General features: G+C 43.5%; 1 protein-coding gene across 4 annotated transcripts in view; it reads right to left on the reverse strand.

Annotated features, from left to right (window-relative positions):
• The window catches only part of ENPP6 (ectonucleotide pyrophosphatase/phosphodiesterase 6), a 125200-nt gene that overhangs the window by 30906 nt on the left and 66507 nt on the right, over nt 1-27787 (reverse strand). For all 4 annotated transcript variants that reach the window (XM_002709327.6, XM_017338422.4, XM_051832802.3 and 1 more), the window contains one exon: nt 2426-2537. In XM_002709327.6, the coding sequence (XP_002709373.2) occupies nt 2426-2537 (112 nt within the window). The remainder of the gene's footprint in view (nt 1-2425; nt 2538-27787) is intronic.

Raw genomic sequence — 27787 nt, forward strand, 5'->3', positions numbered from 1 at the left:
CCTCCAAGACAATTGCATTGGCTTGGTTCAGTCCCGCTCAGGTCTTTACTGCCCAACTCCAGGATCATCATTCATACAGCTGGCTATCTGAAAGTCATCCCGTGGTGCTCAAGGACATCTGTATGGACGGCACTATGGGCAGTGTTGAACTGGTACGCTGGGAAACACCACAGGGGCCTCTAGGTCTTCACAGCTTTCTCTGTAGGGAGCCCAATGCCTTTGCTAATGACAAACATACATATTCCAACAACAACAACAAAACCTTCCCCATTTCTAAATATACTCCAAGGCAAAGATGTGATTCCTTAGTTTTTCATAGTTTTTCCAGATTGCTTAAAAAAAAAAAGAAAACTTCTTAGGAGGAACTAGAACCCAATACTTATTGCTCCAGCATTCCATGTCCTGGTGTCCCTCAAGACAAGGAATTCAGCTTAGATGTGCCATCTTGTTGACCGGCACTGCCTGTGAGTCAGTGGGTGACATACAGTGCCCGTCTAACCAGCTGTTAAGGCAAGATGAAGGGGGAAAAGATTACACTACTAAACAGACTCTTGCGTTATCTGGAGATTGGGTTATTTTTAATAACCCAAATTTTCATATTTGGCGTGGCTAGTATTTTGGGTATGATAGAAATAGCATGGGTTAGACACAGAACTCTTTCAAAGTTCCCACTCTGCTCATCTGCTGCGCGTGCTGCGTGATTCTGCTTTGCTTGCACAAACGAGACTGCAACACAATACCCCAGCTCGGCATGAGTGTGGTTTGCCAGCACTCATGGAAAAGAAAATGAACGTGGTGTCGTTAAGGAGCCAGGATCACATAACACACATGATTTACAGAGCATGTGAAGAATATCTATTTAAAGCCTCTACCTCTTCTCTCTTCCCATGGGGGGAAAAATCTAAACTTTAAAATTTATTACTTTTCCATTTTTAAGTATTTTAGAACCTTCTTTTTCATCCAATCTATCAATCAGAGCATGAGTGTTGTGTGCCCCAAAGGACCCTCATGATAGGTTTCGGGAAATCATCCTAAGAATCAGTAGTGGCTGGGCTGGTGCTGTGACGCAGCGGGTTAAAGCCTTGGCCTGAGGCACTGACATCCCATATGGGTGCCGGTTCTAGTCCCGGCTGCTCCTCTTCCAATCCATCCCTCTGCTGTGGCCTGGGAAAGCAGTGGAAGATGGCCCAAGTGCTTGGGACCCTGCACCCTTGTGGGAGACCCGGAGGAAGCTCCTGGCTTCTGGCTTAGGATTGGCACAGCTCCGGCTGTTGTGGCCAATTGGGGACTGAACCAGCAGATGGAAGACCTCTCTCTGTCTTTACCTCTCTCTGTAACTCTGTCTTTCAAATAAATAAAATAAATATTTTTTTTGAAAAAAAACAAAAAAAGAATCAGCAGTGGCAGGGGTGTCATTTTCTCCTTTGGTAGCTCTGGGGGAGACTGCAGATAACCCCAGTGGCTGGGGCAGAAGAGGGAGTGCCAGATAACGGGAAATATAACTGGTGAACTCTGTGTCAGGCAATCCTGGTTGCTGGCTGATACATGTGGTTAGTTCTAAGGATCTGAATATCATCCTGGCTCATGGGGTATGTGGAAACCAGGTTTCTTCTCTTGTGACAATGAAGATCCTGCCTTCATGTCCACACTCTGATTACTCTGAGTTTTCTGTGTGGACCCACCCCAGAAACCCATTCAACAGCCAAGGTGACTTCAAGTCCATTCCTGGAAACTTGAGACCCTCCCTAACCCCTCATTGCCCCAACTAGCATCCTTAGCCTTATAGTTACTGGTTTCTAATGTGGACTCCCACGGGTCTCCCACACTGCTGTCTGCTTCCAGTACCTTCTGAGGTTGACTTGAGAGTGTCTTGGTGTACCTTGTTGATCAGTTTCCCAGATTAGTGGGTGCTTTTCAGGACACCATGACTAGTTTCCATACTTTTCCAACCGTGTCACTGCCCCATGTAGGAGAATAAAGAAGGTTCTGTGTCTGATATGCTGACGTGCCTTGTACATTTCTGAGAAAGTGGTAGAACAGGCAGTTTCTCCAAATTTATTTGACTTCAGATCTTCCTTTTTTGCCAAATACTTAATATCTTGAGTTACAGTTGTTCACTAAATTATGATTAGGGAAAAGCTGACATTTATATTGCTTCTCCATCATCCAACACCCTATAAAAGTAGGTCCCAGAATCCTGGGGACTTTCGTGCACTCAATCCAACATTTTCAAAGAATGCCTCTGACCAAAATCACTTCTACAGTTGTCCCCAGTTAGCAGTTAGCAATCACCATTCAAGAGGCTCAGCAAGTCTCTGAGATGTCGTTTCCACGACACCAAGCTCTCTCCATCCCCTCTAGGATCCACTATTGGCCCTGGAAACAAGGGAGAACAATGGTATGGCAAAGAATTTAGGACACTTACTTGAATGAGTCAAGAGCATCACTGACTGCATTGGCGAAGTTGATATCTGTTGGGACATTCTTATATTCTAGGCAGTAAGTAGGTCTGACACCCAGAATCTCAACCTCACAGCCTACAAAGGAAAAAGATGGCAAACAGTTACTCCCCTCCATAATTGAAATAGGGTTATGAGCCTATTTCAGGAAGCAGGCACTATTAGTCAAAATTAAATTTTTACACATTTTCATGAACAAATAGGTGGTGTACGTTACTGTTATTTTGCTCAAGAGGAACAGAGGTAAGACTGCCAAAATTGGCTAGAGCTGTCTTTCCTGATTTGAAACACAACTAAAATTAATTTTTTCCAGTAGAGTTTTCATAGCTATTAAGTCTTCTAGTGATACCATATGGGGGCTGGTTTGAGTCCTGGCTGCTCCACTTCCAGTCTAGCTCTCTGATATGGCCTGGGAAGACAGTAGAAAATGGCTCAAGGGCTTGGACCCCTGAACCTGTGTGGGAGACCTGGAAGAAGCTCCTGGCTCCTGGCTTCAGACTGGCCCAGCTCTGGCTGTTGTGGCCATTTGGGGAGTGAACCAGCGGATGGAAGACCTCTCTCTCTCTCTCTCTCTCTCTCTCTCCCTCTGTAATTCTACCTTTCAAATAAAAAAATAAATCTTTTTTAAAAATAAAATAAGGCATATATTTCCTCAGTGTTGTGGAAACTCAGATGAGGGGCATTTTTCCAGCTATTATTAACTCCTAAAAATCTTCTTTGGAACCCTATGTTGGTTTCAGCTTTTTTTTTTCCTGATATTTTATTTTTTCATGTTATGTAATATTAATACAAAGAGAACAGAGTCAATGTAGTTCTTAGACATAATTCTAGGAATATAGTGATATTCCTTTCCTCCCTTCCAATCTTCCCTGCCCTCCTTCTTTCTTCTTTCCTTCCTTCCTCCCTTTCTTTCCATCTATTTTAGTTTTTTGAGATAGCATTTTTAATTTACATTACAGTCAAGGGCTTAATGCTCCACTAAATAAAGAGATGAACAAGCAAAAAGTAAAAAGACCCTAATTCAGCAGGAATATAGGCAAGAGCTACAAACAATAATCAGATGGAAAAATGACCATTTCACCCATATACAGTATTTCTTAAAATAATCACAGGTCATTACAACTATAGAAGTATAACATTCTTAACCATTGGTTTGACAAAGCTATAAAACCAAGTTTGATACAAGCATTATTGCAGCAATACTGATACACACAGGCCTCTCTCTCTCTCTCTCTCTCTCTCTCTTCCCTTCCTTCTTTCTTTCTTTTTGATTTTTTTGGAATAGACTTGTATAGACTTAGCCATGATGAGGGATGGAAGTGGATGTCGGGGGAACATCTCAGGCAAAGAGAAAGCATGAGAAAAAGTTCAGCAAACTCTTAAATAATAATGTGTGTGTGTGTGGAGACTGGTAAGTACAATAAAATATACTTACACCCAGACAAGGGGTGTCAGGAGACCAGATGTTGCTCTTTCTCATAGCCGAGGGAAAATGATTTCCAAGTGGAAGTGAGTAAAAATGGGACAAGTAGGGGGCGTGGGAGGGAGTCTGTCTGTCAGGAAGCACACTGACCCCACTCCTGGGTGCATGTGCCAGCTGGATACAGCTGAGTTTAAGGCTGTGGAGCAGCTCCAGGAAGAATTCCTTAACAGGCAGATCATAGCAAGATCTGAGTGCTCCAGAGGCGACTCCTCTCACTCTCTGCCTGATATTTGGGGTTCAGGAAGAGCCAGGGTTGTTTGGGACACCAGAGAAAGAATAGGAGGCAGGAAGCTCCCTTTTTCCGAGACATGTTTATTGAGCAGCATATATAGGCTAGGTGGCCCAGGAATAAATCATGGCTTCTGGGAAAACATTCATTGTTGTAAGAAATTCCAGTGGAATCTTGATCAGATAGTTGTGTTATGTGTGTCAAGGGTTATTTGTGAATTTTTATTGTTCTCTCAAAGCTGTTTATTCTGTATCCACCCTGATATCAGTGCCAGAAACCCAAAAGCAAGTAAGACACAGCTTAGCCTTCAAAAGTTTAACAGCTCTGAGGCAGGCGTTTGGTTGAGTGGTTAAGATACCAGTAAGAGACCTGTCTCCCACATTAGAATGCCTGGGTTTCATGTATACCTCTCTCTCTCTCTCTCTCTCTCTCTCTCTCCCTTTCTCTTTCTCTTTCCCTTTCTCCCTCCCACCCTCCCTCCCTCTTAAATTAAAAAAAAAAAATTAGTAGACATTAAGCCCAGCGGTTGACACACACACTTCTCACATCAGAGTGCTTGGTCCAATACCCAGCTCAAGCTCCAGACTCGTTTCCTGATAATGCAGACCACAGGAGACAGCAGCAATGGCTCACATACTTGAGTTCCTGCTACCTACATGAGAGACTTGAATTGAGTTCCTGGCTACCAGTTTTGGTCCTGAGACAGACATGGCCTTTGCAGGTATTTGAGGAGTACAACAGCTCTGTATGGGGGAGCTCTGCCTTTCTCTTTATCTGCTTCTCAAATAATAATATAAAAATAAAAAGATATGACATAGACAACCAAACATCTCAAGGTCCTAGAGAAACAACAACCGAATCTAAAGTTAATAGAAGGAAAGAAGTAACAAAGATGAGAGCAGAAATAAATGGAACCAAGCCTAACAAAACAATACAGGGAATGGGTGTTCTGCCTTCTGGTTAAAACACCTGCATCCCACAGCAGAGTGGCTAGTTTCAATTCCCAGAGTCAGCTCCCGACTCCAGCTTCCCACTAATGCAGACTCCGTGAGGCACTAACCCCATTTCTGCCACTGAGGTGGGAGACTGGAACTGAGTTTCTGACTCTTGGCTCTGGTCCTAGCCCAGCTTTGTTGCTGGCAACTGAGTAGTGAACCAGGGAATTGGAACTCTCTCTGTCTTTGAGTCTGTCTCTGTCTCTCAAATTAAAACAAAATTAAAAAGATAGATGAAATTGATAATGGATGTTCTTAAAAGATAAACAAAATCAACAAACCTTTATCTAGACTAAGGAAAAACAGAAAAGACTCAAATAAAATTAGAGATTATAAAGGAGATATTACAACTGATACTACAAAAATACAAATGCTCATTCAGAACTATAATGAACAACTATATACAAACAAATTGGAAAGCCTAGGATAAATGATAAATATCTGGATACATGTAACTTACCAAATTGAATCGTAAAGACATAAAAAAAATCCTTAAACAGACCAATTACAAACAATGAGATTAAACCAGTAATTAAAATAAGTCCCGCAACAATGAGAAGTGCAGGAACAGATGGCTCACTGCTGAATTTTACCAGAATTTTAAGGAAGAACTGACATCAATTCTTCTCAAAATATTGACCCAAACTCATTCTACAAGGCCAGCATTACCTTGATTCCAAAACCAGATAAGGACACAGCAACAACAAAATACCAAGGTCCCTGATGAATACAGATGCAAAAAACTCTCAACAAAATACTAGCAAATTAAAGCCAACAACACATCAAGAGGGTCATTCATGATGATCACATAAGATTTATCCCAGAGATATAAGGTTCATCACATGAAATCAATAAATATAACACACCACATCAACAGAATAAAGATTAGAGTCATATGATCATCTCAACAAATGCTGAACAGCTTTGACAAAATTCAATACCATTCATGACAAAAAAAAACCTTGCAAAATTAGATACAGACAGAAAATACCTCAAAACAACAGAGGCTATGTATGACAAACTTACAACCAATATCATACTGAAAGGGCAAAAGCTAAAAGCATTTCCCCTAAGTCAGAACCAGACAAAATGTCCACTCTATGGCTGCTATTCAAAAAAGCACTAGAAGTTTTATTCACAGCAATTAAATAGGAAAGAGATAAAAGGCATACATCTAGGGAAGGAGGAAGTCAAATTGCCTGTGCTTGAAGATGACATGATTCTACACACAAAGAAACTTAAACACTGCACCAACAGACTATTAGAACCAATGAATGAATTCAGTAGAGTTGCAGGAAAAACAAATCTACCACAAAAATCAGCAACATTCCAATGTATTAAATAATTAACTTGCTAAAAAAGAAATTATAAGAGTGATCTCATTCACAGTAACTACAAAAAATACCTTGGAATAAATTTTATCAAATATTTTTTTAAAAACTCCTAAAATAAAAACCAGAAAACACTAATCAAAGAAATAGAAGACACCATAGGGCAGAACAACCTCCCAAGTTCATGGATTGCAAGAACTAATATTATTAAAATGTCCACGCTACTGAAAGTGATGTACAGATTCAATGTTTTTACCATCAAAATAATAATGACATTCTTCACAGAACTAGGGAAAAAAACCCTAAAATTTGTGTAGAAACACAAAATTCCCCATTAGATAAAAGCAACCTTGCACACAGAGAGAGCTAAGCTGGAGGCATCACAATACCAGATTTCAGGACATAGTTAAGAAGTGTTGTAATATTAAAAACAAACACACGGACCAATGGAACAGAACAAGAATCCCAGAAATGAATTCATGCTTCTATAGCCAACTAATCTTTGACAAAGACACTGAAAAACATATGCTAGAGTAAGGACAGTTTCTTTACTAAATGGTGCTGGAAAAACTGTACATCCATATGCAGAAGACTGAATATTGTCCCCTATCTCCCATCCTATACAAAAATCAGCTCAAAATCAATCAAAGATCTAAATATGAGGCTGAAACTACTAAAAAAGTGAAAAACCAAATATATAAGCTTCAAAGTAAACATGAATTCTAAGAATGTCAAGGTGAAGCAATATATGAAATCCAACTGTAATTTATTTACAAAATTCATAATGAAGAAAAAAAATGATGTGGAAAGTTACATAGAAAAAAGGGATAAAAAGTCAAACAAAGTTAAATTAAAATATCATACATGTCAACATTATTAAAGTAGATATGGTACCAAAAGCCTGAAACAGTCAGGAATTCACATAAATAGCTAGGAACGTGCATTTATATATCACAAATATATGTACACACAAATAAATTTTGGAAATATGAAGAGCAAGGTTACAATCTACATGGATGACTTAAAGATATTTCAAGTTAAAAAATAAATAGAGATAAAATCTGAGTGTTAGCATAAGTAAACTGGATTCAGTCGATAGTGAAGGTTTTATCTTACTAGCATAGAATGTGTATTTTTTAAAAATATTTATTTATTTGAAAGTCAGAGTTACACAGAGAAAGAAAGAGAGGCAGAGAGAAAGAGAGGTCTTCCATTTGCTGTTTCACTCCCCAATTGGCCGCAATGGCCAGAGCTACGCCAATCTGAAGCCAGGAGCTTCTTTCGGGTCTCCTATGTGGATGCAGGGACCCAAGAACTTGGGTCATCTTCTACTGCTTTCTCAGGCCCTAGCAGAGAGCTGGATCAGAAATGGAGAGCCGGGACTTGAACTGGCGCCCATGTGGGATGCCAACCCGGCAGAAAACAGCTTTACCCATTACTCCACAGTGCCAGCCCCAGAATGTATATTTTTTTGAGACATCATTGGTGAAAAAATTGATCATATTCTGGTCCATAAAGAAAATCTTAATTTTTAAGAAGCAGAGATTTTGTAGGCATAATGCATATTATCTGAGCACAAATAATAAAATTAGGCTGGCACCGTGGCTCACTAGGCTAATCCTCCGCCTGCGGCGCCAGCACCCCGGGTTCTAGCCCCAGTCGGGGCACTGGATTCTGTCCCGGTTGCTCCTCTTCCAGGCCAGCTCTCTGCTGTGGCCTGGGAATGCAGTGGAGGATGGCCCAGGTCTTTGGGCCCTGCACCCGCATGGGAGACCAGGAGAAGCACCTGGCTCCTGGCTTCGGATCAGCGCAGCGCGCCGGCCGCAACACACCACACATGGCGGCCATTGAGGGGTGAACCAATGGAAAGGAAGACCTTTCTCTCTGTCTCTCTCTCTCTCTCACTGTCTAACTCTGCCTGTCAAAAAATAAATAAATAAAATAAAATTAGAAGTTTAATCATAACAGCTAAAAATAAATCCAACCAGTTGCAAACTGAAAAGAAAAATTCTGTGTAAATTCCTGTTAAGGAGAACACAAACTTCACAGCCAGGCTAGTTACTAACACAGCAAAATCCTCCCTTTCAGAACTTCAAAAGGGTGCACTTTCAATTGGGTCAGGTGTAAATCAGGAATGTCTCCATCACTACTGTCATTGATTTCTGTTCCAGAGCTTCTCATCAAATTGGGAAACAGAAATTAGAAATGAATTCTGGAAGTCATGTATGCTAGGTCCTATGGGACCATTTTTTAAACCTTTTGTCTGTAACCTTGCAAAATTCTCACGGTGCTTCATCACACTGTTTAAAAATACACATACTCACGGTAGAAAGAAATTTCTCCAAACCATGAGCAATGTACTGTACTTCTTGCTCTATTCTAGTCTGTTCTACATGTGTTTTTTTTTTTTAAATTCTGATTAGCAATCCATACACTGATTATACTGTCTTTTCTATGGAACTAGATCTGTGTTTGAAAAACACTAATATGAGATAGATCTTTGGGAGTGTATGTCCAGGCCATTCTCATTCATTGACACTGAGGCTGTTAGGAAAAACCCAGGCAACTTTTATTATGCACACGCTTTGCCTGGAAAACCACTTCTAGGAAAATGAAGTTGTATATACCAGTATCTTTATTACAGTGTCACTTCTAATATAAAATCGAGAAGCTATTTAAGCATTTGGCAATAGAGATATGGCCACTTGGCTCACTGTCTGCCATCTGCAAGCCGGAGCTCCAGGAAAGCCGGGGAATGTAATTCAGTCTGAGTTCAAAGGCCTGGGAACCTGGGGATTGGCTGATGGAGAGTCCAGCAGGGGTCTGAAGGCCTGAGAACCAAGAACACTGAAAACCAGAGAAGATTGATGTCCCAGCCGAAGCAATCCGGCAGGAAGGGCCTACATCCTCATTCCTCTGCCTTCTGTTCTATGCAGGCTCTCAACAGACTGGATGATGCATATCCACACTGGGGAAGGCAATCTACTTGACTGTGTCCACTGATTCCAACGCTGATCTTATCTGGAAACACTTTCACGGACACACCCAGGAATAATGTTTAATCTAGGCAGCTCTTGGCCAGTCAGGTTGACACATGAAATCAAATATCATAGTGGATGTGAAGAGTTACCTCATTCGAGTCTGATTTTGCAGGTTTTCTAATGGCTAATGAGGTTGGACGTCTTGATGCATGTTTAGGGATCACTTAGATGAACTATGTATTTGTTAATTTTTGTAATTATAATGAAATACCTCAGGCAACTAGTTTATATAAAGAGAAAAGGGTGATTCAACTCACAGAGGATTCACCGGCCAAGGCTCACCTGGCCTCTGGTGATGGCGTCTTACTGGCAGAGTCCCACCGTGGTGCTGTGGGACAGGGAGCACATGTGTCGGTTTATGTCTATGTGGCCACAAAGATTTAAATATGGGGCTCCACCCTAATGACCCAATCCAACCCAATCACCTCCCAAAGGACCCGCCTCCAGACACTATAATAGGATTAAGTTTCTACTCCCTTAGTACCATTAACATAAAACGCTGGGGACTACACGCCTGAGTTCGAAAATATTCAAACCATAACATTCTGCCTCTGGCCCCCAAAACTCGTGTCTTTTTCACACACAACATACAATAATACAACAATAGTTCCAAAGCCTTAACTTAATCGTCCTTGATTTAAGAGCCCAGAGCCCATTTGAGACTCAAGGCAAACTCTCAGCTGTGCGTCCCTCTAAAATAAAAACAAGTTATGTATTTCCAAGATACAAAAGTGGAACAGGCACAGAGGAAACATTCTCATTCCGAGGGGGAGGGGGGCAGGAAAAACACACCCAAACAAGACCTAAACCCAGCGGAGCAAACATTAACTCCAAAGGCCTGTCCATCGTTCAGGGATACTGTGGTGGGCAAAGAGCTGCCAGGACTGGGAGCGCCCCACGCCTAAGACTTTGCCCACTGCAGCCCCCCCTGGCTGTCTCCGGGGCTGCATGCACAAGCCTGGGGCTTCCCAAGGCTGCTGTGGCAGGCTGCTGGTTGCTCGTCTTCCTGGGATCCCCTGGGCAGTTCTACTCTCACAGCTCTTCCAGTTATCAGCTCATCAAGCGTTCCTTTAACAGGCCTCTAGCCCTGCGGCACCACTCTGCCTGGCCTCTCGGGCTTTCCTTTGAAATCTTGGCAGAAGCCACCGTGACTCCTTAACTCTCACACGATGAGATGGTGCAAAACCACCAACATGTGGGTGGCACGGAGGTCTTCCACCAGCACAGGATGCACCTGGGCCTGTCCAGGTCCTAGGTGCAGCCTTACAGTGCTTTGCCCACTGAATGCAAGGGCAGGAATCCCAAAGCAGCCTTGGGCAAACCCTTGGAAAGCACCCTAGGGTTCCATGACACAATTCCGCTCTTCCTGAGCTCTGGGCCTGGGATGGAAGGAGCAATCTCCAAGACTTCTGAGATGCCCTCCAGGGCTTTTCCTATTGTTTTGTTGACCAGCACCTGCTCCCTTTAATTGCACTAATCTCTTCACTAAGTGGTTTCTCCTCCACAGTCTCCTAACCCCAAACGTGCTTTCCCTTTTTCTGGACAGGTTGTGAATTCTCCAAATCTTTTGGTTCTGCTTCATTTTGCTCCTGGTTCCCCCTGTAAAACTGACTGAAAGCGGCCGATCATACCCATTGCTGCAGAGCGAACACTTTGCTGTTTGGCGATTTTTTCCCCCAAATAAACTCGGCTGCATCTTTCAGCTTTGGCCTTCCGCAAAGTCTCAGGGCGTGGACACAATAAGGCCAGGCCCCTTGCTGTGGTGACACAAGGGGGCCCTTTAATCCGGTTCCCAAAAAGAATCCTTCGCGCCTGAAACCTCTTCCGCCAGGCCTCCACCGTGCACCTTGCCGACAGCGACAGCGGCAGCGCACCGGGCTTCCGAACCCGACCAGGATCGCTCTCCCTGCCCCACACCATCCTAGGCTTTCTCTAGGGTTTTCCAACCTCTTCCCCTTCACCATTTCCAACGACACCTGCGATTATAGTAATGATCCCACTCTCACGACCAACCCACTGTAATAGTGAGATCATTTTTATTTGTTACTATGACAAAGTCCAACTAACTTAAGACAGAAGGCTTATGTAGCTCCCAGGTTTGAAGATTTCATACTCCAAGACCAGGTGGGCCCTGTGGGTTTGGCTCTGGTGATGGTGTTCTTGCCAGCAGAGTCTCGAAGCGGCACAAGGCATCAGTGGCAGAAGACAGGAAGCGTGTGTCTGCCTTCATCTATGTGGTCTGGTACAGGCGCCAGGATCTACCCACGGGGGGCTCCTGTCTCGTGACCCAGTGCAGTCCAATTACCTCCCAAAGCCCTCACCTCCAAGCTGGATTGCGTTTCCACTCTCTTAGTACCAGTAACCAAAGACTTTGAGGATCAAACCCCTGAGTTTGGGGAACAAACCTTCAAACCATAGCAGCCGAGTACGCACAGCGTCAGCGGAGATCGCTTCCATGGTATGCTACTGAGCGGACTTTTTCTCTTTCACTTATTGAAGTTCTTCACATATTCCAGATGCGAACGTTTTGTTTGTTCTACCTCCTCCCACTCCATGGGTTATTCCATGGGTTAGTCACTTCTGAATGATGTCTTTTCATGAGGAGAAGCTTCTGATTTTAATGTCTACTTCATCAGAAGAAATATTTTTCGTATCCAAAGTGATGTAGATATCCACATAGGTGTTCTAGAAGTTTATATTTTACATTTATTTCTACAATCCACCAGAAATTTGCATGTGTATAGTTTCCATCTCTCTCTCTCTTTATCCCTTATTGATCTATCATAATTTTTGAAAATACCATAAACCAAATATTGGTTGTACATTTGTAGCTCTGTTTAAGGAATCACTAACCTTTAACTTTTCTCTATTTGTCATTTATTTACATAAATTCCATATTTATCTTAACTTTTATAATTTAAAATAGATCCATGTCTAATGGAGCAAATCTTCCTGTTTTGTTCATTTGTCTCAAGGTAGTTTCTGATATTCCTGAGTCTTTTGAAATTTCATATAAATTTTAGAATCAACCTGTTAATTCATACACACACACACACACACACAGACATACAGTCTTAAGAGTTTCGGTTGGGATTATATTGAATCCATAGACTAGTTCTGAGAAAATTGTTACAATGTTAGATTTCTTTTTTCTTTTAAAGATTTTATTTATTTATTTATTTGAGAGGGAGAGACAGAGAGGTCTTCTATCTGCTGATTCACTCCCCAGATGGCCCAACAGCCTGAGCTGGGCCCATCTGAAGCCAGGATCCAGGAGCTTCTGCCAGGTCTCCCATGCAAGTGTAGGGGCCCAAGGACTTAGACCATCTTCCACTGCTTTCCCAGACCACAACAGAGAGCTGGATCTGAAGTGGAGCAGCCAGGACATGAACTAGTGCCCATATGGGATGCCAGTGCCACAGGTGGAGGGTTAGCCCACTGCACCTCAGCACCGGCCTGGAGGACACTGTGCAGGGGCCCAGGCATTCAGGCTATCTTCTACTGCTTTCCCAGGCCATTAGCAGAGAGCTGGATCAGAAGAGGGGCAGCTGGGACACCAACTGGCTCCCACATGGGATTCTGGTACCAGCAGGCGGAGACTTAGCCTACTAAGCCAAAATGTTAGATTTCTAAATCATAAACATAATATATTCCTCCACTTATTTAGGCCTTTTACATTCCTATAAATAATTTTCTGTGTAAAATTCTTAGATCATTTTTATTAGTTTTTTTCTGACATCTTTCCTGTTTTTTATTCTATTGTAAATGATATTGGGTTTTTCTAATGTTATTTATTTATTAGGTGCCAAGAGATGGAGAGAATTCCCATCTATTGATTCATTTCCCAAAGGCCCATAAAGGCTCCCTGCTGGGGCCCAGGCCAAGAGTCAGGGACTCAACAATCACTTTAGCCATGACTGCTGCCTTCCAGGGTCCACATTAGCAGGAAGCTGGATTCCCAAGGACAGCCATGATTGAACCCAGACCCTACGACACAGGGCATAAGCACTTTAAACAACATCTTAACTGCGAGGTGAAATGTCACCCCAGTATTGGATTTTAAATGGCATTTTCTAACTTTTTGTTGCTATTATTTGTAAATTGTACCATGTTTTTTTAAACATTGGCCTTGAGTCAAAATACTGTATTAATTCTTAAAGTGAATTCTTTTGGATTTTCAATATAAATAATCAGTCATCTGTGAATAATGACAATTTTTTTTCCTTTAAATTGTTTTACTGGGGTCAGTGCTATGGCACAGCAGTTTAAGCAGCTGCCTGAAAGCCGGCATCTCATGTGGACACCGGTTTGAGTTCTGGCTACTCTGCTTCTGATCCTGTTCCCTGCTAGTGGGCCTGGAAAAGCAGTCAAAAATGGCCCAAGTGCTTGGGCCCCTGCACCTACATGGGAGACCCAGATGAAGCTCCTGGCTCCTGGCTTTGGATCAGCACAGCCCTAGCAGTTATGGCTATTTAGAGAGTGAACCAGCAGATGGAAGATCTCTCTCTCTCTCTCTCTGTCTCTGTGTGTGTGTGTGTCTCCTTCTCTCTTTGTAACATTGCCTTTCAAATAAATAAATAATTCTTTAAAGATAAATAAATAGATTATTTTATTTTTAACTTCACCTTCCTTCCTCATCCCACTACTTCATATCCCAGCTCGTTAGAATCTCTCATACAGCCGGCGCCGTGGCTCAATAGGCTAATCCTCCACCTTGCGGCGCCGGCACACCGGGTTCTAGTCCCGGTTGGGGCGCCGGATTCTGTCCCGGTTGCCCCTCTTCCAGGCCAGCTCTCTGCTATGGCCAGGGAGTGCAGTGGAGGATGGCCCAGGTGCTTGGGCCCTGCACCCCATGGGAGACCAGGAAAAAGCACCTGGCTCCTGGCTCCTGCCAGGATCAGCGCGGTGCGCCGGCTGCAGCGGCGGCCATTGGAGGGTGAACCAACGGCAAAGGAAGACCTTTCTCTCTCTGTCTCTCTCTCTCACTGTCCACTCTGCCTGTCAAAAAAAAAAAAAAAAAAAAAAGAATCTCTCATACAATGTTGCTTATAAGGAGACATCCTGGGGCAGGCACTGTGGCATTACCGGGTAAAGACGTTGCTTGCAGCATTGGTATCCCATATGGGCACCATATGGGACCAGTTCGAGTCCTGGCTGCTTCACTTCCGATCCAGCTTTGTGCTGTGGCCTGGGCCCAAGTCCTTGGACCCCTGCACCCACATGAGAGACCTAGAAGAAGCTCCTGGCTTTGGATAGGCCCAGCTCTGACTGTTGCAACCAGTTGGGGACTGAACCAGCAGATGGAAGACCTCTCTCTCTCTCTCTCTCTCTCTTTCTCTCTGCCTCTCCTTCTCTCTCTGTATAACTCAGACTTTCAAATAAATAAATAAATATTTTTTAAAAAAGAGACATCCTTGCCTCATTTTTTAAGAGTTATTTAAAGACAGAGTGAGAGTGAGAGCAAGAGTGAGAATGAGACTGAGAGTGTGAGAGAGAGAGAATGAGAATCTTCCATCCACTGGTTCACTCCCCAAGTGGTAGCAAAAGCCAGGTCTGGGCCAGGCCAAAGCCATGTGTGACAGGGGCCTAAATACATGGGCCTTCTTTGACTGCCTTTCTAGATGAATTAGCAGGAAGCTTGACTGGAAGTGGAACAGCTGGGACTCGAACTGGTACTCCAATATAGGATACTAGTGTTCCACACTGTAGATTTTTATTGGATATTCTTGACCTGATTAAGGATTAGTTTACTAGTACCTATATTTGTACTAATAAATTACACTTTCATTTACTAAGAGTTTTTATTATGAGGTTGTTGAATTTTTTTAAAAGATTTATATTATTAGGGCCCAGCGCCGTGGCTCACTTGGTTAATCCTCTGCCTATGGCGCTGGCATCCCATATGGGCACCGGGTTCTAGTACCGGCTGCTCTTCTTCCAGTCCATCTCTCTGCTGTGGCCCGGAAGGGCAGTGGAGGATGGCCCAAGTGCTTGGGCGCCTGCACCCACGTGGGAGACCAGGAAACAGCACCTGGCTCCTAGCTTCGGATTGGCACAGCGCTGGCTGTAGCAGCCATTTGGGGGGTGAAACAACGGAAGGAAGACCTTTCTCTCTGTCTCTCTCTCACTGTCTGTAACTATACCTGTCAAATAAATAAATAAAATCTTTAAAAAAAAAGATTTATATTATTTATTTGAAAGAGTTACAGAGAGAGGTAGAGACAGAGAGAGAGAGAGGTCTTCCATCCGCTGGTTCATTCCCCAGATGGCCGCAACAGATGGAGCAGTGCCGATCCGAAGCCAGGAGCCAGGAGCTTCTTCCGGGTCTCCCACGTGGATGCATGGGCCCAAGGACTTGGATCATCATCTACTGCTATCCCAGGCCATAGTAGAGAGCTGTACTGGAAGAGGAGCAGCTGGGACTAGAACTGGCGCCCATATGGGATGCTGGTGCCTCAGGCAAGGGCTTTAACCTGCTGCACCACAGCGCTGGCCCCAATGAACTCTATTTAGGTGGCATGTATTTTCTATGTATGTATTGTTGGATGTATTTGTATAATTTTGCTTATAATTTTTTCTATGTTCATGAAAAAAGTTGTCCTGTAAACCCACTTCCTTTTAGTATTTTTGACCTCTTTATAGAAGTGATTTATCTTTATAAATTCTCTAAAAATTGGCTTAAGAGTTGGTATTATTTATTCCTTAACTCTTTGAAAACTTCACTAGGGGAGGCATACATTACTGGGGTATTCTTTGAGGGTAGGTATTTAAAGATTATTTTTTAAATTAATAAATAAACATTTCAATTTTCTAATCCACTTTGTAAGTTTTAGAGTTTTTCTCCAGAAATTTTTCTACTTAATCTACATTTCCAAATACATTTGAATAATTTTTTTCATAATATTATTTTATTGGCTTTTTAGCATCTGTCAGTTTTACATGAATGCCTCCTTTTTCATTTTATTATTGGTTATTTCTGTCTTCCCTGTTTATGTCCTAGTCAACCTTGTTAAGGTTTTGTTCATTAGGTTTTTTTCTCAATGTTCTTTTTGGACATTTGTTTTATTTATTTATGCTCATATCTTTACTATTACCTTTTTTTCTATTTTGGGGAAATTTAATTTGCTTTGAGATGGAGGCTTAGATCATTGATTTTTGATTTTTCTTCTTATCTAATATATATGGGTATATGACTATTAATTTTCTTTAAGCCTGACTTCAATTGCATTGCATCCCACCTATCCTCCTACTTTAAATGTAGTATTCTCACTATTCCTCTGTTCAAGTTGTTTTCTAAATAGTTCTTCGGACCATGAATTTTATTTTTAGAAGTCTCTGGTTATTTTCAAATTATATGAGGTTTTCAAATCCTTTTTATTATTGATTATAACTTAATCACTTTGTAGTCAGAGAAAACATTCTGTATGATTTCGGACTTTTCCAATTTGTTGATAAATGCTTTATGGCTCACATATTGTCATTTTTGATAAATTCTCATATGCACTTGAGAATAATATACATTTACCAGTTGTTGGGTACAATGTTCTAGTAAGAGCAATTAGGTAAACACGTTAGTTACGTTGTGCAAACTCTCCATATCCTTTAAACTTTTGTTCCTTTATTCTATCAGTACTGAAGGAGGTGTGTTTAAATCTCCTATTATTGTTGTGGATTTACCTCTGTCAGTTCGGTATTATTTATGTTGATACTGTGTAATTAGGAACAAAGCAATTGACAATTATCACATATTCCTAGTGGGTTGACATTCATCTCAACATGAATTGTCCTTAATTTATAAATATTCTAGGCTTAGAATCTACATCCTTGACATTATTGGTGTGTCTTTTATTTTAATTTTTTAAAAAGATTTCTTTATTTATTTGAAAGTCAGAGTTACACAGAGAGAAGGAGAGGCAGAGAGAGAGAGAGAGGTCTTCCATCTGCTGGTTCACTCCCTAATTGGCCACAACGGCCAGTGCTGATCTGAAGCCAGGAGCCAGGAACTTCTTCCGGGTCTTCCATGCGGTTGCAGGGGCCCAAGGACTTGGGCCATCTTCTACTGCTATCCCAGGCCATAGCAAAGAGCTAGATTGGAAGTGGAACAGGCAGGTGTCGAATTGGCAACCATGTGGGATGCTGGCGCTTCAGGCCAGGGTGTTAACCCACTGCGCCACAGCGCTGGCCCCAGTGGGGTGTCTTTAATGCTATTACTTTCAACCTTTTACATCCTTACATATAATATATATCTTTTATAAATAGTCTCTATCATTTTTTATTTTTATTCGGTGTACTGACAGTTGTTTTTAATGTGAATTTCTATTAAATAGAAAAATGAATAAATCATAAAAGTACCATTCAGTGAATTTCCACAAAGTGAGTTGTAGCTGTATGAATGGCACCCACAACAGAAAGCAGAACATCACAATCACACACAAGCACCTTCCCATGATCCTTTTTGTTCACTATTCTCTACAAGCGTAAATAGTATTCTAGCATTGCACATTGGTTTTACCTGCCTTTGAACTTCATATAAATGGAATCAGATTCATTGGGATATTTAATAAAAAATAAAAATTTTCATTTTAATGTACTCACTAATATCTCTGTACTTAAGTCAATCATTTAATTACATGTCTTATATTTGCCTTACATTTGAAAAATTTTATCTTTGTTCTTTATTTCTTTTGACTATGTATGTATTATTATGCCATTTTCCCTCCTCTATTAGTCTGCTATTTGTATATTTTGATTAATCTTTTCCTCATAAAGTTCTCTAGAGATTATTTAAAGACAGAAGTATTGGCCTATTAAAGTCTAATATAAATTCTCATTTTCATAAGTTCCAAGACAATGCAAGGACATTTGAACACTTTATATTTCTCCTATCATGTGTGCTTATGGTGTCATGTATTTTAATTCTCTTGTAATTTTTTTTAAAGCTCAGTCCATGGTTTGCCTCTTAGCCGCATTTCTCTCTATCTCTCTTTTTTTAAAGATTTATTTATATACTTGAAAGTCAGAGTTACACAGAGAGAAAGAGAGGCAGAAAAAGAGAGAGAGGTCTTCCATCCGCTGGTTCACTCCCCAGTTGGCTGCAACGGCCAGAGCTGCACCGATAGAAGCCAGGAGCCAGGAGCTTCCTCCCAAGTCTTCCCATGCAGGTGCAGGGGCCCAAGGACTTGAGCCATCTTCTACTGCTTTCCCAGGCCATAGCAGAGAGTTGGATAAGAAGTGGAGCAGCCAGGTCTCAATCTGGTGCCTGTATGGGATGCTGGCACTGCAGGCAGCGGCTTTACCCACTACGCCACAGCGCCAGCCCCTCTCGTGATTATTAATTTGGGTTTACCTACATATGTCCCCTTTTTGTCGTACTTCCTTCCTCCATCTCAGTACTTTCAACTGTAACTGTTTTCCTTCAGCCTGAAGAACTTTGTACTGTTTCCCTTTTTTCCTTCTAAAAATAAAAATCTCTCAGTTTCCCAACTTTAGAAAAAGTCTTTATTATGCTTTCATTTTTGAAAGACATTTTCACTGGATATAGAATTTTTGGGTTGAAAATATATTTTCTTTGATTAGCTCTGAGGATATCGTTCCATTGTCTTCTTGGATTCCACTGTGTCTGTTGTGAAGTCAGCTGTAAGTCTTACATTGCCCTTCTGGATAACTTCATCTGGCTGCTTCAAAGATGGCTCACGTTGTCTTGGATTTTCAGCATGATACTCATGAAATTCATGATATTCTTTCCTGGGCTTTACAACACTCCCTGAATCTACGGCTTGACATCTGTTGTCAGTTGTGAAAAATTCTCAGTCATGATTTCTCATTTGCTTCTGTCTCACCCTCCCATCTCCCCCTCTGTGATCATTTAACCAGGTCTATGGGTCTCTGACTTTCTTTTCTGCCTTTTTTACCCTTTCATGTCTCCAGGTTTAAACTGGATGGCTCTGTCTTTAGTTGTAGAGTTTTTTTTTTTTTTCCACAAAACATTCTAATTATTAGTGCAACTTTCCACTTTGCCATTTTGTTATACCATAGCTCTTTTAAGGCCCATGTCTCCTTTCTGGATTTGAGTCCACTGCCGATTTTTCTCTTGAATTTTTGGACAGGCCTTGTTTTTCTATTTCCTGTTTTTCTTTTTAGTTGAATGCTGCATATCATATAAACACACACAGAAACATACATCTATCTTAGTGTCCCATATGTGGCTATCTTCCTCTAGAAATGATATGCTTTTGCTTATGGTGGGTGCTTAGGCTAGGGGCAGACTGCTTTCATCCAGAGTGGAATTAGTCAGGTGTTAAGATGATGTAAAAATCAGCGTTGTATTTGTGAAGGCTTCTCCCATGTCTATTTTATCTTACTCTTAATTCCAGAGTGTTGCCCTTTATTGTACTGAAGTCTGGGATTTTTCCCAGGTGTCTCATCTGTGACAGGCCCAGAACTCCAAATTTTGTACTTTTTCTATCCTGTGATTCTGCCAACAGCTCAGTTCAGTTTCTTAGCTTCTCAACTGTTGCTTTTGAGATCAGCATTTAACTGAAAGAGCAACGTGGTCCCAATTGCCGGATACATATCTTTCTCTAGGTCTTGGTACATCTCTACCAGATGTACACACACAGTCTGACAGCTTTCCTGGGTGTTCCTCAGGAGTCAAGTTGCTTCAAAACAACTTAGCCCATTATTGCGCCAAGCAGAACCCCAAATTCCAATAAATAATTTTGAACATAAAAAGTGGCATGTTGTTAGAAATGCATTTCTTTGTGAATTTTAAAGTTAATTCACATATCCATGAATGAATGATTGATCTCTAGAATGAGACAAGTTCAGTATCAATTCTGTTTCTATTTGTAAATATAAGTGCAAAGAAAGTTGTTCACATAAATATACTTATGGCAATAGAAATATTGTGTTGTGCCAATGTCATTTAATTCTTTGAACTGTGCCTTTGAGTGCCAAAATCATAGTGATCTATCAGCATAAATTTTTAAATAATATTTCAGCTGACAATTCAATTAAGTTTTTCTTAAATAATTTAAAGGTGTTGGAAACTACCTGGTTCTTTTCATTTTAAGTTTTGTTATTTCCTCACTAGACTCATCAACTTTCTAAACACTTATAAATTGTCCACCTATTGGGTGTTGGAGGCTTTAATATACTGCAACACCATACCTTGGTAAGATTCCTCGTGGGTCAGAGGTGTTCCTTTCCTATGTGAGGTAGGAAAGGAGTGTATGTTCAGTCAGGAAGATTTTACAATGCATATAAAAGTTCAGCATCATAGCACTGATTCCCTTAAAACTATTTTTGCTGTTAGAAATCCTTGGGAACCCCGTTTGGGGACCCCTAAAGTTGTAAAATAGGCAGCAATATTACTACTCTGCAAACTGAAATATCCAGAAAACACCTGGGCATAAAGTGCTGAGAGCTGGAGGTGAGAGATGAGTCAGGGCTGACAGTGGTATGATTTAGTGCCCTCAGGGACTCCCCACTACTGAAGCTCTGTAGCAGAGAAGAGAGTAAGAACATTCACAGCAGGGCAAACGGGGCTCTGTATCTTATTATCCATTCAACTGGTCAGAGTGTGAGGCAGTGGGCTGAGAAAATCCTATCCCAACCCGTCAGAGATCCTCTGGATGCAGGTCCTGCAGACACAGGTAACTTGGATGGCTCATACTTCTACGTGCCCCTGAGAAGAGGCGGTACCCAAGCGGACAAACTACAGCAAGTGCAATGCTTTTTTTGCACTATCACAGAATGACTGCTCCCTGGTGAAATCCCAAAAGGAAGGATATTTTACATTACTGTTAAAACTCAGAATGAATCTAAATGACTGGCAAAGGGAACAGACTGCAGGAGATGACAGTGCAATGCAGTGGAACACAAAACAGGTCGAAGTGGTTATTTCTGAGACAGCCAAGTTAATTATGCCTAGGTGAATTTGTGTGGGTGCTTTGTTTTGTTTTCCTTAGTCTTCATCTGATAGAAATCAGCAAACTGGAAGAAAATGTGCTGTGTGCATCCCATGAGACATCTCTAATCGGGCGTCTGTGGGCTCCTCTCCTGGGTCTGCAACAGGCAGAATCTGAGAATGTGGGCAAGCATTGCTCAACCTCCCGGGCTGCTGCCTCTTGGCCATTCTCATGGCTTCACCAGAAGACTGGAATTTGGTCAGCTGAAGCCATTACAGTTCTCCCCGACAGGATGGAGGGAAGCAGGGATTTCCGCACCTCTGCCTCAGGGATCCACAGAGAAGGAGAGAACTAAGTCCCGACATTGGAGCTGCAAAGATCAGTCAGGAGCTTGGGGGTAAGACGGGGTTTCAGGCACACACGGAGGGCATGTTTCAGCTTCACTGCCTCTTATTTCCTTGTCATTCCCAGGAAGCTTTGAAGGCGATGGCTCTTAATTTGCACTTGTACTTTGCTTTCTTTTCAAAGGATTTATTTATTTATTTGATAGTCTGAGTTACAGAGAGAGGAAGAGATGAGAGAGAGAGAGAGAGAGAGAGAGAGAGAGGCTCTTCCATCTGCTGGTCCACTCCCTAGATGGCCGTGATGGCCAGCACTGGACCAGGCTGAAACTAGGAGCCAGGAGCTTCATCCAGGTCTCCCACGTGGGTGGCAGGGACCTGAACACTTGGACCATCTTCTGGCCATTAGCGGGAGGCTGGATCAGAAATGGAACACCTGGGACCTAGGTGGGATGATGGTGTCACAGGTGGCAGCTTTACCTGCTACCCCACAACTTCGGCCCCTGCATTCATATTTTAGGACCTACTGTTATCTCTGCCTTGGGTCTTCCTTCCTGCTGGATAGTCTCATCCCAAACCATCTCCTCATACAACTGCATAAATGCACCCTGAGTAGAAAACCTGGAGTTAGAGAGAACTTACAGGATAACTGACAGCCACCACTAAGGCCTTGCATATTTGGGTCCCCACGTTTTTTTAAGGTATTTCCTCTTCAAAATACTTCCATCCATCAGAAAATTATTTTCCATATTTTTCTCCACAACACTTCACAGCCATGGGTCAAAAAACAGTTGAAACAAATGTGCAAATCTACCATGTCTACAGTGTGGACGCTGTCCCCGTGGAATCTCGCCCAATGAACAGCTTGCACCTAGCAACCCTTCTTTCCCAGCTGAGAGAGCAAAGGTCGCAGGTGGGAGAAGGTCCTGAGAAGGTGCCCAACATGTCTCCCAGCTCTGGTACCTCCCACCATGCACACTGTTTTCTAAACGTGCCTGGCTTCCTGGCAACTCCCCCCGAGGCCCACCAAGTTGAGCCTGTAAAAACCACATTTCTCCAAACTTCCCGGAGCACAGGTCTTGCCTTCCAAGTGTTAGGTCCTGCTTGCCAACTTCGACACATCTTGTAACAATAAGCCCTGTGCGCTGCATTTTATGTGATGTGAGACAGGTGTGCAGCTGTTGAATACGTGTCTCAAGAGAGCTTATTAAAACGGCTAAGCCAATTAACTCTCTTAGAAACACGTAGCCTTTCCCAGGAAAATACATCTGAGGCACAGGAGCTTGTGGGAACACGTCCTGGAGGGGAAGCACGGCCTTTGATCTCAGAGACCCTATCCCCGCCGCGGCTGGCATGGCCCAAGGGGGGAGGCATCTTTGGCAGTGGCTCCCTTCTGCAGAACAGGGGAGAGGGAATGGGCTGAGTCAGAGTATGGGATGCCCCTAAGACTGGCCTTGGTGCAGGCGTGAGAGCAAGCTGGGAAGACAAATCTGATGAGAAGCAGCTCATTTATCAGAGCTGATTCTAAAGCTTCAGCTGAAATTGACCCACTGGGTGTAAGCAGCGACTAACGGAAAACCAAGGTGAGAGGCAAAGCCTTTGCTGGGCGGAGTCTCTTCTTCAGAAATTCAGGGGTGAAGTCAGAGCAAGGCGTGAAGAGGGTTTTCACCTCTGCACCCATTGGTTAGGTTTAGATCAGAAAAAAAAAATTCCCTGGCCCAGGGACAGGGACTGCAGGGCCTCCAAGTGGGGCCAGGGGAGGAATGAGTGACCGCTACTAGAATGATGGCCCCTGAAGCTTCCTGACATGAGCTATCCAAAGATCCCTGTGCCCGAGGCACACGCTTCACATGATCTCAATCTGAAAGACCACGAAATGATTACCAAGACTGCACACTCCCCACGATGGAAGCCATTCGTCATTCTGTGCCACCTCGTCCCGACCAAAGCTTCCTTCTCTGCGAAGGGTGATTTCCCGGTATGCAGATCACAGCAGACCCCACCTGCTCAGGCTGCAAGATGCTGACAAGCCCTTGCTTGCAGAGCTCCCCTGGGGTGCTGGAAGCTTAGCTGCTGTCTAGGGCTTCCTTCTCACCCCCTTCTACGGGAGCCTGCAGTCCCCAAGTCTCAGCAGCTGCCTTCTTCCCCACGTCTGCTGGGTTCTCTTGGTCTCACAACTCCCAAGCACAGGCAGGAGTGAGGGCTGTGCCTGTGAGGGTGTGGAGCTACCTCTCCACGGCCGTTAGGCAAACAGCCCCGGTGCCAGTTCTAAGGGACCAGCAGTCTAGTGAGCATTCTGCCAGGGACGACACGCTGCACCTCTGCATCAGCCATGCACATGGCTCACTGTTCTCAGGAGTTTCTGCTGTGGACCCCAGAGACATGTGTCCTCCTGCTCTCCATGGACTGCATGGCTGGCTCCTCCACTCACCTTTTCCAGGGGGTACCTGCTTCCTGTTCCACACTGGCCCTCATGCCTATCCTAGACTCCTCCTGGCAGTGTAAAACAGAGCTGTGCTTCCCCGTGCAGCCTTTGCCACACGTGCGTATCTGAGTTTTTGATGCAGCCTTGCAGCTTATCTTTGGCTAAGAGTGACCTCGGCCTGATTGCTCCTGTTCAACTCCTTCAAATGGACGCAAGCCGAAGCGCCTTTTCTAGAATCTGAGGACAAAGGACACATTAGAGTAATTGAAAACACACGTCAGGGCCGGCGTGGTAGCACAAGGGTTAAGCCACCACCTATGACACCAGCATCCCAAATGAGAGAGCCAGTTGGAGTTCGGCTGCTCTGCTGCAGATCCAGTTCCAGCTAATATGCTTGAGCAGCAATGGAAGATGGCCCAGGTACTTAGGCCCTTGCACCTACGTGGAAGACCTGGATGGAATTCCAAGCTCCTGATTTCAGCCTGGCCCAATCCTGGCCATTGTGGCCATTTGGGGAGTAAATCAGCATCTCTCTCTCTCTTTCTCTCTCTGCCTTCCTAATAAAGAAAAAGAATCTTTTAAAAAATACATTCCAAACAGATTGTCTAGATATTGTACCTCATTTAAGCTTCCCAACAACCCAAGAGGTAAATCCGAGTGTTCCCGAGACGGGAAAGCAGAACACAGAGAGGTTAAGGGACTGTCTCTCAGTCTCCCAGTGAGGGGTGGCTGAATTGATCTAGAAGCCATGTTCTGGATCTCTGCATTCTCTTGCCTGGAATTCCTCCAAGTGGTCCAGGGACGTGCTAGAAACACAGGAGGGAGAACAGAAGGGGCAGGCAGGGAAGGACACAGCTGAACTGGGGTGAATGCACCCCCTTTTTGTCCCACACTGTGAGATCCGTCTGACAAAGGCTGCATCAGATAGCTGGCAACCTACAGCTCAATGTGGGGGGCAGGGCAGGGGCTGGCTGGGCCTGCTTGCCCACCGACCCACCTCTCTTGTTCTGTGTAGTGCTCGGCACTGACAGTGTGGCAATGGCCATGAAGGAAAGCAGACCCGTAGAGAAGGTCACGGCCTGCCCATAGCTCCCCAAAGCTGGAGGCTCTGGCACCCTCTCTGAGTGCTGCATTAAGCTGGAGGTAACACCTCTGAGCCTCTTCTCTTCCCCTAGCCAGGATCTACATGTCTAAATCCACCAGCCTTTGCTCCGCTCCAGGGAGTTGAACAGAAACCTGGGAAGGCTGGTGGGTGCCCCAGCAGCACAAGGCCCTCACCAGACTCAGCCAGAACTCAGGTCCCCAGGCATCCATGGCCGCACAGGGAGCCTCAAGATCAAAGCCTGGCTCCAGACTCAGGTGGAAAGTACATGGAAGGGGCTGGCAGCCTCACTGAGCTCCCGGGCCGCCCACACCAGCAGCTGCTCTGGGTCTCCTAGAGCTCTGGCTGGGAACGAATCTAGTCATGAGCTGGCAGAATGCCTGGAACCCCAAAGCCAGCGCAGAGACGCCACCTGGACCTGTGACTGACACTTGATCTTGCAGCACTAAAAGGTAGACTCGGCGCTGGGTCCTAAGCAGAAGGTGGTGATTTCCACAGGAATCGCTCCTTTACGTTGGTACAGCATCGAAGGCGATCGGAAGGGAGCCTTGTCTGGCCTGAGATCCCACCTCATTGGCCCTGGTTGAGCAGAAGGCGCTACCTGAGTGCAGGCCTGGTTGAACGTGCGCTGGGTCAGAGGAGGGCTCCCAGACCTCTGGGAGGAGGGCACCCGGGGGACGCAGAGTGAACACTCCAAGGTGCTCCCATGCTGTCCTGGCAATAGCAGCAGCTGATCTGTGGTCACCCGGGCCTTGCCTCTGTCATCAACTCTCCTAGGGAGTCCTTGATGTCCCTTCAACCCCTCTTCCTCCTGCTCTTCTCTCTCCCCCTCCCCTGCCCTCCTGTTGCCTTGCTAATCCCACCTTTCCTACAGTCCTTCCTCCCTGTCTCTTTCCCTCCTTTTCTTTCTATCCTCTTCCATCTTTCTTCTTTCTCTTTTTCTTTCCATTTGAAGACATTAGCTGACATAGTTTGTTTTCCATTCCTGATGAAACACTCAGTGGATGCTAGGAAAAGGTGGCCCACACAGCTGCAAGGAGAGGTGATACAGGCCTGAAGCTGGCCTCCACCGCGCGTGTCACAGTGGCGTGACTGTGCTGTGCACATTTGGCTGCGTTGTAAGCCCCTGATGCACTACTGGGGAGCTGAGAGCAGGTGAATGCAGTTTAGAACCCTCCAGTAGATGTTCTCCAACGCATGTGAGAATATTCTTCATTACAGACCCAGAGAGGCCAAGTGGTCTGATCAGGAATATGCAGAGTTAGTCATGCACTTGAGTTGAAATAAATGTAGAACAAAGCAATTTGGCTGGAGACAATTTGCTTAACACATCAGTTTGGTCAAAACAGATTAGTTTATTATATATATTATATTACTTATATATTTTATTATATATTTTATGTTATTTATATTTTTATATATTATATATTAGTTTATTATATATATATATATATATATATATATATGTCATATATCCACTTGGAATTGGTGTCAGGAATTCCACAGATACAAAAATCACAGATGCTCAAGTGAGTCCCTTACATCAAATGATGTAATATTTGCACACAAACCTGTGCAATTCTCTCACTTACTTTAAATGTCTCTGGACTACTTATGGAACCTAAAACAGCATCAGTGTTCATGTTGCCAGGGTTAACTAACAACATTCAGGAATGTTTCCAGCTTTAAAAATTAGTGGAAACAATCTGAATCACTTTTCTTGGTATAAAAATCATCCTTGGCTAACAAGGAGGTGAGAAAATGTTGACAAGAAAAAAAACCAAACCAGTGAACCCTTATAATTCCACCCAGTGGCAACTAATGTTCATCATCTCCATATGCGTCATTCCACATCCTTTCTATACATATATCATCATTTTCTGTCCCAAAGAGAGATAATTATCAACATAGTGTTTAATGATTTATCATAGTATGTTTCAGTAAAGTACTCACTGCACCTGACACTTTTAACCTATTGCCAAATGTGTTTCCTCTTCTACTTCAACATGCAGATTTCCCAGCCTCCTGTGCAGTTAGGTGGGGCCGTGTAACTGTGTTCTAGCCAATAGAATGAAAGAAGAAACAATATGTATCAGGTCTGGCTCACAAAAACCTCCATGTATCCTCTTAGTGCCTTTTCACCTTCTATCAGATCTTAAAGGTTGTGTATAGTAAGGAGTTACCCTGTCTGTGGTTTCACTTCCTGTGGTTTCAGGGACTCCACAGTGAGCCACGGTCCCATAATACTATTTGTCTTGATAATTCCAAGACAGAGATCACATTCACATAACTTTTATTATACCATGCTGTTGTAATTTTTCTATTATTAGTTATTGTCGCTCCCCCTCTCCGCGGAGGAACGACACAGGACCCTGCACTGTTCTTTCGTCTGCTCGGCCCTCCCCGGGTTTGCTGCTGGTTCTTCCCGGGTTGGCTACCGACCCTTCCACCTCCGTGGAAGGGCGGTTCCCC

This window comes from Oryctolagus cuniculus, chromosome 2 (genome assembly GCF_051225735.1).
Source record: "Oryctolagus cuniculus isolate XC-2025 breed Fujian yellow rabbit chromosome 2, ASM5122573v1, whole genome shotgun sequence".
NCBI classification, from domain to species: domain Eukaryota; kingdom Metazoa; phylum Chordata; class Mammalia; order Lagomorpha; family Leporidae; genus Oryctolagus; species Oryctolagus cuniculus.